The sequence below is a fragment of the Echinops telfairi genome, unplaced genomic scaffold (assembly GCF_000313985.2).
Source record: "Echinops telfairi isolate 266 unplaced genomic scaffold, ASM31398v2 ScPeMD7_8;HRSCAF=38, whole genome shotgun sequence".
Lineage (NCBI taxonomy): Eukaryota > Metazoa > Chordata > Mammalia > Afrosoricida > Tenrecidae > Echinops > Echinops telfairi.
Window position 1 is genome coordinate 15,508,628 of NW_022103905.1, and position 17,365 is coordinate 15,525,992.

Here is a 17,365-nt window from a genome sequence, read left to right on the forward strand (position 1 = left end):
CTTAGTCTTGATAAATCTGTTCACAAAGACTTGAGTTGATGAAGTGAAGTTTTTGAAATCTTGTGTACCTATTGGTGTCTCTTCTGGAAAAATTCGAGTGCTATAACGTGGAATGGTGAGGTGTGTAATCTGATTGGATTTGTGCAACACAGACCACTTAAACCCCAGCCCCAGCCCCAGATAACAGCTTGTCGGTGTAGAATGGACCATGATATGCCTCCACCCCACCCCCCTGGTTCTTGACAAGCCTTGGCAGCAGCACACAACACAGATATGTCCTGGGAGAGATAAGTGTGGGAAGAGGAACTACCTTATCATCAAAACAATGGGGAATGTGTCAGAGTAGAAGCAGGAAAGTGGCCACAATCACAAGAGCTGTTTACAGAAGCTGGCAGAAGCCTCTAGGGCAGGGGTCCTCAAACTTTTTAAACAGGGGCCCAGTTCACTGTCCCATTGTCCCTCAGACCCGTTGGAGGGCCAGACAATAGTTAAAAAAAACAAACTATGAACAAATTCCTATGCACACTGCACATATCTTATTTTGAAGTAATGAGACAAACGGGGCGAAATCACCCCGTGGCCTGGATAAATGTCCTCGGTCCTCGCAGTTTGAGGACCCCTGCTCTAGGGAGACCTCCCAGGCAGCGTAGTAATAGTGATTGGGGCAGGCTCTAGTCCTTCTTAAGGGGGGGAGGGCAGTGGCCACAGTATGGATTCTCCTTTGATGAATGTCAGAAGGGCTCTGTGTTTGGGCTTTGGAAGAACCAGAGTTGCTCTGATTACCTAGATGAATGTCTTGGTGTTACATCCAAGCGAATGAATGCCTGCCAGTTAGGTTCTTGAAGGGCTGAGTCTTGGTCTGTGCCAGGACCTCCACCGTAGGAATGCAGCGGTTCCCCAGATTCAGGGGGCTTGCACATCCCAGAGACGGCAAAGTGGCTTTATCCCCTCATCAGGGACGTAAGCTTGCAAGGAAAGTAGCATTCTGGGTCCCTCGATGGTCACCATCTCTCGGTGCTCCAAGGGAATGCTATTGTTGAGTGCCATGAAGTGGATTCTGACTGGCAGTGACTCTGTAGTGCAGAGTAGCATGGCCCCAGGGGGTTCCAAGGCTGTAATCTGTACAGAAGCAGACTGCCTCATTTTTTCCCTGCAGAGCTGATGGTTGGTTTGAACTGGCTGCCTTTCAGTGCCGAGCTAACTGTGCCACCAGGATTCCGTCCAGAGAAATAGGATGTGTGTTTTTTTCAGAAGCCCTGAGTTTTTAAAAAATCAGTCTAATTTAGAAGTCTGCCATGCTCAGATTCCTGCTGAACTACTGGTCTTAATTTATTTTCACCTAAAATGAACACATCCCTTCCCCCAACACCATTGATCCAGGTGTCAGTAAATATAGTAAATTTGAACTGTAGTCTTCTTTCAAGGAGTTGAAAGTGTGGTAGCGGAGATAAGAAGAGACTGTCAGTGTATGGACAGCAAGGTGAAGACTGCCACGTGCTATGGGAAGTAGAGCTCCAGTGAGATGGGCAGTCAAGAACATATTCAAGGGAGATGTCTTGCAGGAGATTCTGAAAGGCAGAGAGAGGTGGATTGAGAGAGAAGGAGGTTACTTCAGGCAGAGGGTTGCATGGATAAGGTCTTAGAAGCCTCACTAGGAGCCTGGAACCAGTGAGCGGTTCGAGGACTCTTCTAAGCCACTTGGGCAGGAGTTGATGACAGCTCAGGCAGGGTGCTGAGGGAAAGGAGGTAAGACGGGACAGAGGTAACTGTTTGGTTATGAGGGACGAGGAAAGGAGAGAGACTGTTGCTGAGGCAGCTGGTGCCATTCACAAGAAGACTGACCAAAGGAAAAGGAAATGCGGGGAACCAGAGGAGCAGGTCTGCGCGCAAGTGTTGGAGGTAAAAGTTTGGGAGTCATTTGCATAGAATTGGGGGGGTGGGGAGAGATGAGGTGAACTTGCCCAAAAAAGAATGGAGAAAAAGGTAGCAAAATTGCAATCTTGAGGAACATCTTAGCCATTGGGAAGAGAAAATCCGGAGAAGATTGTTACAGAGCAAGTGGCCTGAGGGAAGAAAGCAGGAGTGTGTAGTGTGCTTGAACAGGCAGTAGAATGTTCTAAGGAACCAGGCAGGGGAGGGTCAGGGAGGCGTCAAGAACCGTGAGGACTGGGCAAGAGGCTATTGGAGATGATGGTTAGGAGGTCTCTGTGGCTTTAAAGGGGGAAGATAGATGTATTATAAAACAAAAAGTCAAACCCGTTGTCAAGTTGATTCCAACTCATGGCAACCCATGTGCTACAGTGTTTCTTGGCTGTAATCTTCATAGAAATAAATTGTCAGGCCTAGCTTCTGCAAGACCACGGGGTTAGTAATTGAGTGCAAACCATTTGCACCACTCGGGGCCATTAGCTTTTTCAAACGTTATCTTCAAACATGATGCTTTCAAAGTTTTGGTGGTCACACTTGGTGGGTAGCCAAGCAGAGGGGTTTGCCCTCCTCGATCCAGGAGACTCTTGTGCTCGGAGGGAAGAAGACATAGATTCAAGTAAAAGGAAAAGAGCAAAAATGCCAGAAAGATAAGATAATTGATGGAGTAGAGACTTGGAGCAGGCTAATGGGGGATAGATCGTGCGTTCTCTGTGCAGTAGCTTCAGGTGGGGTGAAAGCATGGCTTGCAGGGAGCTTTGAGGTAGAGAGGAAGTGTGCGTATTCAAGTCTCCTAGTTGAGGAGCCCTGGTGGTGTACCGGTTACAAGTTGGGCTGCGATCTGCATGGTCAGCAGTTTGAAACCACCAGCAGCACCTGGGGGAAAGACTGGACTTTCTACTCCCGTAAGTCTGGGACAACCACAGGGGGTCTCGATGAGTCCTCATTGACATGATGATTGACTTGAAGGCAGCTAGTCAAGTGTGAAGTTTGGGGAGTGGACACATCCTGAGCTGAGAAAGTCTGGGATCATTGGCGTGCTTAATACAACGAAGACGCGGCATTAGAAGGCATTTCTGAGCGTTTGGCTGGGCACTCCTGGTTTGGGTAATGTGATTTGTAGTGAAGCTTGTCCCAGTTTTGTAACCTCACTGTGAACTAAAGGTCATTGAGGAGGAGAACGGTGTGAGTGTTGTTCTCTGCTCACATAGGCGACTGTTAGGGAAAGAAGGAATGAACACTCTCCTCTCCCCCCCCCCCCCCGTTTTGGAAATGGAGATTAGGGTTTGAGGCCAATAAACTGGCATGTCCCTGAGGAAGAAACGGCACACGGATGTCCACGATCAGGACAGCAGGCTGTTATACTGAAGGGAAAGGTGGGAAGACAAACCCGTCACCTCAAAGTTGAAAAATTACATTATTTCCATCAATAAAGTCTCAAAGGTCACTCAGTCAAGGAGAGGGACGGGTTCTGAGGACCTCAGGGAGAGAGGATCAGTTGGGCGGGCTGGGACGTTCCCGTGTGCGGAAGAACAGAGGGACTGGGGACCGATGGACGGGGGTGGCTGACGTGGAGTGGAGAGGCAGGCCCTGTTGACAAAGGTGTTTCAGCTCCCTCTCGTCCGTTTTCCCTTTCATTAGGAACTCCTAGAGGCAAAACAGGATCTGCAAGATCTGCTGATCGCCAAAGAAGAGCAAGAAGACCTCTTGAGAAGGCGGGAGCGGGAGCTCACTGCCCTGAAGGGGGCTCTGAAAGAGGAGGTGGCCAGCCACGACCAGGAGATGGACAAGCTGAAGGAGCAATACGACGCCGAGCTGCAGGCCTTGAGGGAGAGTGTTGAAGAGGCCACCAAGGTGAGGCCACTGCAGCGGGCCCACTCCAACCTCAGGGGATGCTGGGAGAGGGAACACTTCTTTCCCGCCCATCCACCAATCCACTTTAGTTACACAGTGAAACGTGGCTTTGAAATACAGCCGGCCAGTAACGAATAAGCTCCGTGGGTGTGGCTGTTGACCTCTTTACGTTGATAAATATTATTTAAAAAAAAAAGTCGGGCTCTTTTCAGCAAAATTACAGGAAGGCTTGTCCAAACCCTTTAAAAAGAACTTTTCTCTTAATTGAATTCTTGGCTCCTCCAAATGTATTCTAGATTGGGTTGATGTTGTTTGATATGGACCACATATAGCCCGTCGGAGAAGAGAAAGGCTGCATTTTGATGGAGAAATGTTTTGACATTTCATAATATCTTTGGAGAAAGAGGGCAGGGTAAACCATGTGTTGGATAAATTTAAAGATTCATTGCAATCCGTCGACCAAAGAGGAAGCCGGAAAAGAACCTTGGTGTTATTTGTTTATGCTGGGGTGATTACGGCAATGGCTCTAGCTGGTAGAGCTGTCTCTCCTAAGCTCTTCGATAATTCACCCATTTTCTATTAGAACATAGTTATTACAAATGACAGGAAATGAAAGACAAGTTTATTGAAAATGTCTGGGGAATAGTCTTCTTTGAATTATTTTAACTTTGATAGAAAAAATATCTCAAAAATATGTCACTCCTTGATATGCCTGTCTCCACGTTTTTGAGATTCTATTTAATCTGATGGAAACAAGGGAGATTGATAAAATTTTCATAGCTTTGAGAATACATGCCTGTCTTTCCCAGCTGTCTCATTTCCATGCAATAGTCCATTGTCCTTGTCATCGACCTTTGTGTGCTGTGCTTCACTGGGGACACCGGACAGACCACTAAGTAAAACAGCTCTCCTCCGACCCACCGTGTCAGGGTTGCAGCAGTAACTTGCTGTGTGTGGAGTTGCTCTGCCGTGATTGTTAAGGATGGTCCTGGACACAGATGGGCATTTGTAGGGATTTGACTAAGGAAGAATGGTCTTGCTCCACCCTTGACCTGGCAGCCTCTTGATGGTCACAAATGTGCTATGCGGGATGGTTGGCGAAAGGGGATCTCTTTCTTGCATGAAACTGAGATGATCTTGAGGCATGTAGGTTACGGATTTTGACCCTTTTGAAGGTCTCGGTTGTAGATGTTAGTGCCCATCATTTTAATCCACTCTTTAGTTATACCATGGCGGCTTGGGCATCCTTAAAGGATTCAAATCATGTCCCTCTAAAATGTGCCTTGGGTTTTGGGAACAAATAGAAGCCTGGAAAGGCAAGATAAGAGAAAAGGCTACCCAGTGACATTTTCCTAAGACAGCCTCAAAGAAGGAGCGGATGCATTGCTGTGAGGGAAAAAAGTTCTCAGAGAAAACTTTTCTTGTGTTTTTCTCACCAATTCAATTTTCAGCTTTCTTAAATTTCCTGTATCTTAAGCCCATGTGATTGTCCTGTGTTCTTTGAGAAAATCAGTCAAGCTTACCCCTTCGAGGTCCTTCCCATAAACAGTTAGCATAACCTCCAGAGCTGACCTCTCTGTTGAGATGAACTGACCCAGTATATCTCCTTAGAATTCACGGTTTTGATTGGTGTTTGGAGGCCCCCTCTCGAGACTAAGCTACGTGTACGGACAGGAACCTGGGTAGCAGTCTCCTTGACTTCCTCTCCGGGGGTAGCGTCTGATCTGATTCTCCTACATGCTCACGGGAGAGGGAAGTAAAGGTCGTACTCTGAACTTTGCAGAGAGTGTGCCTTACACGTGGAGCACCAGCCCCTCCTCCCACCGCAGAGGAAGGACCCACCCACCACTGTGATTCTGCGCTGACATTTCTTTAAGGAACTGCTGTGCATTGAGAAGTTTACTTCTTTGTTAAATCTTAGGAGGCAACCTAACTTCCCCTCATTGCAGGTTTTCTAGTTTTTGCCCTGACCCCGGGACAAATTCTCTAAGGTGCTGCTAGTTTTATCATTGTCAGATAACAAACATTTCATCCTGGCCCGAGTTTGAACACTAAAAGTTTTTCATTGTCAGGACATTTGGCAAACTTTTTCCAGGTCTTTGAAATGGCTACTCTCTATGAATGTTTTGTTTTTATCGACCCAAATGACCACACATTTAAAAGAGTGGACAAGAACCCCTGAATGCCCTGGTTATGCAGGGTTCCCTCATTGAGCAGAATGAATGGCACCCGCCCAGCAAAGCAGGAGTGGCTGGAAGTCTTCTTCGAGTTCTTTAAGTTCTTGCTCTAGGGATACAGAAGTTTTTGCTGTAGGGAAATGGCTTCTCCTGGTCTCTTACCACTATGGATTCTGTCTGTCCAACTTTCCTTTAAAGGACGTGGCTAAGTGCTTTGGCGTCGTGTTTCACACCATGGTCATTGGGACGTTCTCCGTCTTGGAAAAGGAAGAGTGTTCTTTGTCCTCGTTTGTGGCAGAGGCTGGAACCCAGTTGGAGAAATGGGTGTGAAGCAGTCTGCCATCTGGGAGCAAAATGAAAAGCGTTCCCCACTCTCAACTTCTCTTTCTCATCCCTCAAGCCCTTCCCTGCCCTTATGCGAAGGAGAAGCCCAAGGCAGTGCAGTTTCTTAAGCAGTCTCAGAGATCGGTCTCAGTTCAGATGCTAGCTCCTTGAAAAACATGCCTTGTTAGCTCTCATACCTTATCGTGGTGGTGTTGGGAATTTTGTTCTTGGTTTTTCTTCCTTGCCTTACAAGCCACTGTCATCCTGTTCTCCCATGACATCTCCACTGTTACCAGGTGTTCAGTAGACATAGTGGACTCCGGGAATGGGCAGATGCAAGTGGAGTTGCCATGAGGGTTTCTGACAGTTGAACACCTGGTGGCATAGTCCTTATTTACAGGGCTGAAGCAGAAAAGACCCGGCAACCTGCTCTCACACAGCTCAGCCTAGGAAACCCTGTGGGATAGTGCGACTCCATCACATGGGTCAATATGAGTGGATTCCGCTTTGTCTGTGTCCAACAATACAACAAAAGGGCAGCCAGGGGACCAGACCCGGGTTTATACTGTTTCGGATCCTGAATCAAACCAGCCATATGGAAAAGCAAACCAAAATAATTTTTTTAAATGACGGGCCATTTAAATACCCTCTATATGTTTAATAATATTTGGAAATTAAGCAAATTCTTTAGGGGCCATAATATTGCTATGGTGTTCTTTTAAAGACTTTTAGAGAAACGAACTGAAGTACGTACTGATTGGTGAATCAATAGACAGCCTCCTTGAGACACGGCTGGTGCAGTAGGAAGGCTCTTTGCTGCTTTCTCCGAGAGAGCCAGGTTAGCTGAGCAAACGGTGGGAAGGTCCCATTTTCCTCGGCTTCTTGACTTCACAGGATTTTCACCTCACATGAGCAGCTTATTGGCACTTACTGAGAGTGGGGGAAGCAGTGGGTTTGCAGCCAAGTTCCCAGGAAAAGACTCAACACTCTCTCGAGTCACACCAAACCTTCGGTTAGCAAGAGGATAGTGGGTAAGAGCCGTGGTTTCAAATGGTCTCTCACACTCTTCCTAGTTTTTTCCTTTGCCAGAGAGGACTCGTATGATAGTTGTGTCACTCTTCTGCATTTGGTCTTGATTAAGCCCCAGGTTCCGGTGTGATGCCCTGAGACGTTCACATCGAAAGCTCCCGTGGAGCTCCGCAGTTCTGCCCTGTGGCTCAGTCCCACACATCACAGGCATCCTTCAGGCCAGTGCCCTGGGGAAAACGGATGATGGACCCTTAAAAAAAATGGTGTAAGCATATGAAGCCTTAAGAAACTTTGTGGAAAAATCCCAGTATTAAATTTTAATGCCATTTCTCTGTGAGCTGTTAGAAGCCCTCTTTGTGTGTGTGTAATGTATTTGCCAACTTCATATGCTTTACATATGCAACTTGTTGCCACCGATTATGTTCATCAGGTTATGGAATCATTACTTTTCTTCTTTTCCAAGTTGTCACACTACCATTTATGGAGTAGTCGTTGGCCTCTAAGCAATGATTCTTCCTCTCCACCTCCTTTCAACCCTTGGGAACCACTAATACGCTTTGGTCTGTATACATTGACCAGTTCCATGAAAGTGGGATAATTTTGCATGAGAGTAAGTCAAAACAGTTGTGCTGCAACATCATAGCAACCTTTAAAACTATAAACGTGAAGCTCTTCCCGCTTTTTAAACTTGTTTCTCGACACGCCTTCCATCCAGGTCTGTCCACTTCTGAAGGTGGTGCTGCTGTCTCTAACCCTTCCTGGAGAGTGTACCCCTTTCGGTGCATGACGCTGACCTGGCAGTTTGGGCGCCCTCGCGGGATACAAGCCGTGCTGCTTTTCACCTGCGTTTGGGTTGTGGGAACAAAAAGAAACTTGAGGAACAAGCTCAGGGCTGTGGAGGTGGATGTGGTAAGGTTTCCCAACAAAGTCATTTACCCTCATGGGACAGCCGCGGTTACGCTCAAAGAAGGAGCAGGTGCATTGTCATGATGGAGAAAATAGTCCTTGGTTCAACTCTCCTGGTCTTTTTCTCACCAGTGCAGTTTTTTCTTAAAATTTAATCATAATGAGCTTCATGATTGTCCTAAGTCCTTTGAGAAAATCTATCAAGATGACCTCTTTGGACTCTCTCTCTCTCTCACTCAAAGTTATACAGATGAGCGTTAGGTGTGGGGCAGGGCTGCAATTGTGGTGCTTGCCATAGGTGTTATCTTCCATAGCCAGCCCCTCTGCCCGGGGCCATTTGCTGCTATTGATTTGGAGAGCATCTTGCCATTAGAGTCTCAGTAGAGGAGGAAGAGGAATTGCATTAGGAAGATGCCTCCTGCAGGGATAGGGAGGGCAGCTGGTGGTTTTTAAGTGAAGATACTGTGGCGTCCCCTCTCCTGAGCTTGTAGGAGGCAGGTGTTTCCTATTGGCTCCAATGGGCCTGATGGCAGCACCTGGCACCCTCAGGTGCCCCACAAGCCCATCTCGCATTCACATGCTGTGTGAGAGAAAGTGGGAAGACTGACTGGGGTGGAGAAGGCAAGAAGAAGACCTCGCCCCGGCCCAGGAAGAGCAGCTGAATAGACTGCTCTCAAAGACACGCTGTATATGCTTGACCCTCACAGGTCTTAACCCCTTTAGGGTGGGGGGTGGGGGATAGGGGGGCACCTGTAGCGGATGACCTGGGGAACAGTCTTCACCAGCTGGGGAGATTTGTCATTGACTAGTCCAGATCAGTTCCTAAGCTCAGGTGTCGCGTCGGTTCCCCGCACAGCGACTCACAACAGAAAGGCGCGCAGCCTGCCCCTGCACCGTCCTCACGCTGCTTCTCTTCAAGCCTGTTGTAGCAGCCTGGTGTCCGAGCGTCTCTGAGGCTCTTCCTCTCCTGTGCTGACCCTCGGCTTTACCACGCATTATGTCTTTTTCCAGGGATGGGTCTCGCCTGATCACATGTCCCGAGTATGTACATCCACGCAGAGTCATTACTTAGTTAAGCAACTATCCATGGAGCGGTTCATTCATGCCAGCCCAGTGCTGGGCAGCAGGAGGACACTGGACAGAAGGGTAGGGGATGGTGTGTGGATATTTCAGCCTAGTGGGTCGGGCAGATATGATTGAAATAATCACATTTATAAATGTATATTTCTCTTTTGATAAATACTCTTGGTTGAGGGCACGGAGGGAGGAGATACTTCCTTGACGGAAATGAGGGCGGAGATCTGAAGGAAGAAACAAAATCAAATAAACAACATTACAGAATGTCCCGGGGGAGGGAGCAGCCTGCCACAGGGCAGGAGGGAGCATCTATTCACGTTGACTGAAGGGCAGCAAGGCTGGGCTGTGCAGTAGGGACTGTCTGGTGTGGGAGGAGGTCAGAAGCCAGTGGGGATAGCTGTGTGACACAGCTTCAGGATGTTGTTCTTTTTCCTAAGACAACACTGAAGGCTTACATGGGATGCTGTTGGGAGCGTGTGTGGCCCAAGCAGGGTCTTTCTGTGTAAAAGAGTTGTCCCTGGGGCTTTCCAAGTGAGATGGTACAGTCTGGAAGAGTTTGTTCAGCATGTCACAAAGATGGCGCTATGGCTTCTCTGAGGTCTCTCCAGCCACCTGGTTCTAAGGAGATTATTACGCAGGCTATGGCAGGGGGCTGTGGGGGGCCTGCTGGACGACGGGACACCAGGACATGCAGCCCAGAAAGGAATGGCTTTGCCCAAACGATAGCAGTAGGCTTGGGGTACAATAGTTGGTAATGGATGTTTTGCAGCGGAAGCCATTAGATTGGTAAGTGGCCCCCGAAGCGACGAGCTGTGCCGTAGTGAGTTGTAGGGTTCCGGAAATGTCTGCCGGGACCAGGCAGAGTCAGATGCAATGGAAAACTCCTGCCCCATGATCCCTGGGGAACAAACCCGCTTGAGGTGGATTTCGTGGAAGACCAAGTAAAGGTCAAGGCATTTGCTGCCCGGAACGGCTGTAGCAGAAAGGAGGGCTGTGTCGTCCATGGTGAGTAGGAGTTGGGGTGGGACCGGGAGAGGCTTGTTCCTTTCCTCAGGACATTCCACAGCTGCCGATGAGCTTTGTCCTCAGGGACCTTGCCGACTAAGGGGAGAAGAGGGTCAAACACATCCTTATCCTTTTAACACCTACCCCCCACCCCCAACTTTTGATTTTACAGTTCTGCACATACTTTTTTGAGGGTGGGGTCCAAGAGGGGAGCGCTGGCTCTTTGTGAATTTAGGGAAACTCCGAGTGCACTGATAATTTTGAAAACGGGCTGCATATGCTTGAAAGACGTTTTGTACCAAGGCAAAGGATAGAGTGAAGCAAGTCAGTGACAGCGTCCAGAAAAGGTAGTATTAAAGAAAGGTCTGAAAGCACCCAGGCAGATGGAGGATGGATGTTAAAATGTTGTCATTTCTACCCCTGGGCTGTCTGAGAGCCTGTTAATGCCTGCTCTGCCCGGGAGAATGGATTGGCCAGATGGCTATGCAGGGAAGGCATAGAGGCCTGTGACGAGAGTTGGAAAACACCAAGTTATTCACGCCTTTGGACCAAGAAGCACGGCATCACGAAGCTTTAGAAATGGACAGTGGGCTTGCCTTGCAGAATCCACTTGCGTTTATGACTTTGAATTTGAGTCTAGCGTGTGCCAAACCCCAAAGCCCAGTCTGTTGTTTGAAGCTGGGTGTCCTGTCTTGTGCTGTGCTTCCTCCACCCATTCCTGTGGGAACAGTGCTGCCCGGGGCTCTACCTTGGCCCGTTTCCCTCGCTGGCTCAGTGATCCACAGTACAGTTTCATGCTTGTGCTGTGTACCGGGACCTTCCTGCTGCTGAATTTGGGGGGGGACATGTGACTGGCAGGGGATGAAACCTGTGGCCAATTCAGGCCCAGTGGAGAATCAGGGTTAATCATTTACTGTTTCTCTGTGTAGCCGTGGGTTATGACCTTGACAGACTCGGGTAGAAATCAGTCAGAGGCTGCTCGGGCATTTAACTAAAAGGAGACTACACTTCCTATTGAGATACAGTTGACATTCAGACACATGGCCTCTGTTTGCATCCTACAGTGGAGAGCTGTCTGTTTGCTTGACAAGGTCGAGTGGGGGGTGGGGGGTGGGGCAGAGAACAAAGGTCACCGTGATGAAGAAGCCCTGTGGGAGAAAGAGCAGGCTTTCTACCCCTGTGAAGCATGATCCTCTTGGAAACCCCCAGGTTTTGTATAAAGTCACCAGGAGTCGGAATGGACTCTGTGATCCAGAGTTTGATCTGGCAGGAGAAGTAAGGAGCCCGGTTGGAGCAGTCAGTGGGTTGAGTTAGGCCATTGAAATCCCTCCGCCACTCTGCTGGAGGGAGATGAGCAGCCGCCTCAGTAACGATGCAGCCCCAGGTGCCGTCCCCTGTGCCCTGTAGGGTCACTGTAGTAGGTCTCGACTCGATGGCAGCAGATATGGGTTTGGTAGGAGAGGCAACAGGGCGACATTCGGACTTGGTCAGGGGAGGAAACGGAGCTGTGGTGGCACACTGGCCCCGTGCTGTGAAGATGGGTGGTTTGCTCCCAGGAGGATATCCGCCTGGGAAACCCTGCAGGGCAGCTCTGCCCTGTGCTCCAGGCTCGTCCTGAGTCAGAAGGAGGTTGACACCTCAACAAGGCATGGCAGGCTGACAGCCTTCCCCCAGCACCCCCTCTTCCCCTTTCAGTTTAAATGCATGGCTCTTTTTCTTTCAAATCTTTCTTCCCTCGGTGCCATGAGTTCAAATGGATTTGATGCCGTAGTTTAAGGTTACTAGCACTGCCACCTCCAGAGGGTACTTTATTTATTTACTTAAAAAAAAATCATTGAACGATATATTTAAGATCTGCGAATGACTTACTACATGCATATGACAGTTTAATAAAACATGTTTTTAAATTTAAAAAGTAAAAAAGTATCAATCCCCCCCCCCTTACATCTAGCAGGTACACACATCTGTGCTCCTGTAGTGTCTGGCACCTTCGTTGGAAGGGCTCTCAACACCCCCAGCCCTTCCCTTTCCCGAACGGGAACCAGCTTCCCTGCAGTGACGGCCTGGTTGTGAGCTGTGGAAAGATCGCTGAAAAGTGTGTTCCCTGCTGCTGCTATCACTGCTGCCCCTAATTCATGGTGGCTCCAGGGCCAGTGGAACCTAATGTACCATGCCCCCGAGAAACTGCAGACTCTTGTGATCCATAGGGTTTTATTGGCTGGGTTTTGGAAGTAGATTGCCAGGCCTTCCAACTTGCTTTTCCTGGAATTGGGGCGGAAACCTATTCAGCATCATAGCAGCACACAAGTCTCCACTGCCTGTGAGGTGCATTGGCCGGGAACTAAACCCTGGTCTCCAGGATGACAGTTGAGAATTCTACCACTGAGCTACTTCTGCCCTTAGTATAGCTGCAGGTAGGCCTAGACTATTAAATGATACCTGGTATCGTGTAGTGGTTACATGTTGGGCTGCTAACTGCAGGGTTAGCAGTTCGAAACTACCAGCCACTCCAAGGGAGAAAGAAGAGGCTTTCTACTCCCATAAAGAGTTACAGCCTCAGATACTTACACAGCTCTACCCTGTCTTATAGGATCGCTGAGAGTTGGCAGTGACTTTTGGGTTTTGTTTTTTTAAGTTAACCCAAAAGTAGGTTTTTACCTGACCAGGGAGATAGCTAAATTGGCCAGTGTTTGGTTCCATGAGCTGCTTTCTGAAGTGGAAGGTAATGATTTCCCTGTCCGGAGCTAGGTGACTCTTCGGGCCTCAGCCCTCTAGGAAGATGAAGTGACTGGTTAAAGCTGGAGCAAGTGTCTAGCTTTTCATTCCTGGCCTGTTGCCTTTTCCAGCACACTGGCTGGCTCGTCCAGCCAACGGCGACGTGCTGTGTAAACACCTGTACTTTTGGAGACGGCAGCTGGCCCAGGATGGGCGTGTGTAGAGAAGGGGGTTGAAAACAGCAAGCAAGAAGAAAGGAGGGCCTGAACAGTGAGGACGGGAGCTAGAAGGGGGAGAGGGCTGGGACCGGGGACCAGAGCCCAGCTCCATAGCAAATCAAGGGTAGAAACGGGTGGAAGGGACAGAGGCAGCTCGAAGTGTGAGGGACACAATGAAGATCAATGGAGGCAGGAGGGAGAAAATGTGTCAGGAGAGGCTGGTAAGGGTCGGAGGCGGTGTGGACAGAAAGTGGGGGAGCTGGTAGCATTGGGAAGTGCAAGGGGAGTTAGGACTTGGAACGAAAGAGAGGGTAAAGGGAGAGCAGATAGGCCCGGAAGGTTTGAGAACACACAGTGGAGGCTAAGCAATGAGCTACAGATTGTGCCAGATTGGATGTCAACTTCAGAGGTCTTGTCCCACAGTAAGCCTGGATAAACTACTGTGGCAGCCAACAATGACATTATTGCAATAGTAGAAACGCACAGTGACTGTAGAAGTGGCTTTGTAAGTAAAATGAGCGATGTGATCATCTAGAAGAAGAAAAATAAACTTTTGTCTCTGACACGGATAATCTTTAGGCTTCCTACTCCCAGGGTCTCTCTCTCCACAGAGCTGGTTGGATTTATCTGTCTACATTGCCAGTCGCCAGTGTCACTGATAGGACTGCAGAAAAGAGGACCAGGTAGCCAATACTTTGTAGCACTTTTTCCGGGCAAGGTGGAAGAATTGGAGAGAGACAGCAAAATAATCTAAATGACTCTGGACCTACCCTTTAGGATGAAACTCACTTAAAAAAATTATGCTCCTGCTGATAATTTACATAATATTAAAGAATAGGTGGATAAATGCTTGGTTCCTGTCTGTGTCTCTGGGAGCTTGTGGCATTTGCCTGGTGAGTCTAGGACTTTGTTCTTCCTGCCACCAAGGTTGGGGCCATCTCCCTTCCCCTTAAAACCAGCTGATATCCCCCTGATAAAATGATCTTAAAATAAATTAAACACTGCTGCCTAAAAAAAAAAAAAAAACCACAAAAAACCCAGCTGATATCAAGATATCATTTGATATCATGATAGGTTTTCTGTTGTGCATAAATCTTCCCTTGAAGACCAGTATACTTTAAATGTCTTTGGTTGGTATCAGATATTCTCAGCTCCAACAACCCTATGTTAGATATGTCAGTGATCAAGAAAGACTTTAGACAAAAAGAAGAGCATTGAGAGCAAAGTTTAGAAAAAGATTTTTACAAATCCTTCATTGTAGATTCACATGTAGCTGTAAGAAATAACATAAAATGAACCCTGGTACTCTTTACCCAGTTTCCCCCAAATCTAGCATTTCTCAAACCACACTGCAGTAGCACAGCCAGAAGACTGACATTGATGTAGTCAGGAAGTAGCATGCAGTGGGTCATATTGGGTGAGTCGTGGTAGTTTGTGATTGGCATTGGTCTGTTGCATTTAGGTTGTCACATTTCTTTTGTTATTTATTTATTTTTTGGTAGAGTGGTTTGTATTATCCCTTATTGATCTTTTGGTGTCTGCAAAGTCCGTTTTGTTGTCCCGTTTCATCCCTGATGTGGGTTCCTTTTATCTTGCCTTTTTTCTTTGTCCATTTCACTGAAGTTTTTCAATTTCATTGCTCTTTTTAAAAAAGGCAACTTTTCGTTTCATGGACCTTCCTCTGTTGCATTTTTTGTTTCCGTTCTTATTTTTGCTTGCTTTGGGTTTACTTTGTTTTTCTAGGCACTTGGGGTGAGTTGAGACCCCAGATTATTGGTTCCAGCAATTTTAGAACATTTACTTCGTTCTTGTACTCACTGCCGTCAGCTCCCTACTTTCCCCCAACCTCTCCTGCCACACCTCCTAAGAAAACATCAATTCAGTCACTGTCTCTCTAACTCTGCCCATCCTGGATTTCATACACAAAGAACAGACAAACAGTGAAACAAGCAGGAAAACTCAGTGCACTCTGTAGGGTAGTGAGGCTGTCCCATCCCTAGTCTGTCGTCAGCAGGCTTTCACTGAAGGCTTAATCCATGTGTGACCCCATCCATAGCCTTCCATACACTGGGCTCAACGTTTAACCTCTGATACCATTCCCACCTTTGGATTTGGATCGTAACATTCACAACCCTTGGATCGCCCAGGCTGGTGTGCTTCTTCCATATGGGCCCAGTTGATGTCTCACTTAGATGCTTGCTTGTTTGAAGACAAGCCTTTAAGACTCCAGATGCTATTTTTTTCTAATAGCTGTGCATCATCTAGTTTCTTCACACTTTACTGTGTAGCACCCATAACTTCAGTGACCTCTTTATGAGGGTGAGTATCAGGCAAGGCCATGTCATAAGAACTATTTGTTCTCAGATTTGGGCTAGAATTAAGTGTGAGCCCCAAATTCATTCTTATATCTACAATGTATATGTGTCACTTTAGAAACATCTTATCATTTTATGTTAGAGAACATTATCAGTTATCCTCCTGAGGCATAAAGTAGTTGTATTGATAGTGTTGTGAACGTAGCTATTGGTGTAGAATTTAAAACACTATTTTGAAAAGGACATTGTACAAGTGTAGGCTGGCAACAAACCACAGTATATGACTTGTTGACTTGAACAGATTAAACTCTTAAGTGACTGGACACTGTTTCACAAACAACCCCTCCCCCTTTGAGGCGTTCTTTTCAACCCATGATCTAGAATTGTGTTGTCCAGTTTCTAGATGTTTAGGTCTTTTCCTAGAAATCTTATGTTATTGATTCCTATTTTGGTTCCACTGTGGTCAGAGAATCCATTCTATATGATTTGGATTCTTTTAAATTTGTGGGTTTTACCGTTTGTTGTTGTTGTTTATGACTCATTATATTGTCTATAAAATAGCAGTGCGTTCTAGGTGGTTTGCAAATCCAGATGTATTTGCATGTTAAAAGCGAGTGGTTGAAGATATGTGGAGTATCATCCACCTGTAAGGGTTCTTTCTATTCAAATAATAATTTTGAAGACAGTTTCTGTTTAATAATTGCTTTGATAAAAAGAAGTGAAAAAGCTTGCTTTCAAGTGACTTAGACATTGACTGTATAAGAATTGTAAAGTGGACGGGACAAAGGGAAGCGGAGCTGGAGCTGTGGGCGCTCGGTTGGCCCGCCGTGTCTCAGATTCATTCTTAAGGAACTGAGAACTTAAGTCTTCCAAAATGTCAAAAAGACCATCTTATGCCCCACCTCCCACCCCAGCTCCTGCAACACAAATGCCCAGCACACCAGGGTTTGTGGGATATAATCCATACAGTCATCTCGCCTACAACTACAGGCTGGGAGGGAACCCGGGCACCAACAGCCGGGTCACGGCATCCTCTGGCATTACGATTCCAAAACCCCGCAAGCCACCAGATAAGCCGCTGATGCCCTACATGAGGTACAGCAGAAAGGTCTGGAACCAAGTTAAGGTTTCCAACCCTGACCTAAAGTTGTGGGAGATCGGCAGGATTATTGGTGGCATGTGGTGAGAGCTCACTGATGAAGGAAATCAAGAATATTTAAAGGAGTACGAGGCAGAAAAGATGGAGTACAATGAATCTGTGAGGACCTACCATAACTCCCCCGCGGACCTGGCGAACATCAATGCCAAGAGCCGTGCAGAAGCCGCTCTAGAGGAGGAGAGCCGACAGAGACAGTCTCGCATGGAGAAAGGAGAGCCTTACATGAGCATTCAGCCTACGAAGACCCCGATGATGATGATGATGGCTTTTCAATGAAGCATACAGCCACCGCCCGTTTCCAGAGAAACCACCGCCTCATCAGTGAAATCCTTAGTGAGAGCGTGGGGCCAGACGTCCGGTCAGCTGTCACAGCAGCTGGAATGCAGGTCCTCAGACGACAGGTCCAGCCCTTGATGGCTCATCAGCGAAAGCTTGAAGCTGAACTTCTTCAAATCGAGGAGCGGCACCTGGAAGAGAAGAGGAAGTTTCTGGAAAGCACAGACTCGTTTAACAGTGAGCTGAAAAGGCTGTGCGCCTTGAAGGTAGAAGAGGACTTGGAAAGAATTGCAGCCGAGATTGCGCAGGCAGAGGAGCAGGCCCGCAGAGGCAGGAGGGAGGGAGAAAGAGGCCGCAGAGCGGGCGGAGCGCAGCCAGAGCAGC

General features: G+C 47.6%; 1 protein-coding gene and 1 pseudogene across 5 annotated transcripts in view; both read left to right on the forward strand.

The window, feature by feature from the left end:
* The window catches only part of CGNL1 (cingulin like 1), a 111,421-nt gene that overhangs the window by 24,207 nt on the left and 69,849 nt on the right, over positions 1–17,365 (forward strand). For 3 of the 5 annotated variants that reach the window (XM_045286481.1, XM_045286483.1, XM_045286482.1), the window contains exons 7-8: positions 3,568–3,780; positions 9,228–9,362. In XM_045286481.1, the coding sequence (XP_045142416.1) occupies positions 3,568–3,780; positions 9,228–9,362 (348 nt within the window). The remainder of the gene's footprint in view (positions 1–3,567; positions 3,781–9,227; positions 9,363–17,365) is intronic. The other 2 variants (XM_045286484.1, XM_045286485.1) reach the window with 1 other exon arrangement.
* LOC105979209 overlaps positions 16,337–17,365 on the forward strand; it is a 2,937-nt pseudogene continuing 1,908 nt past the window's right edge.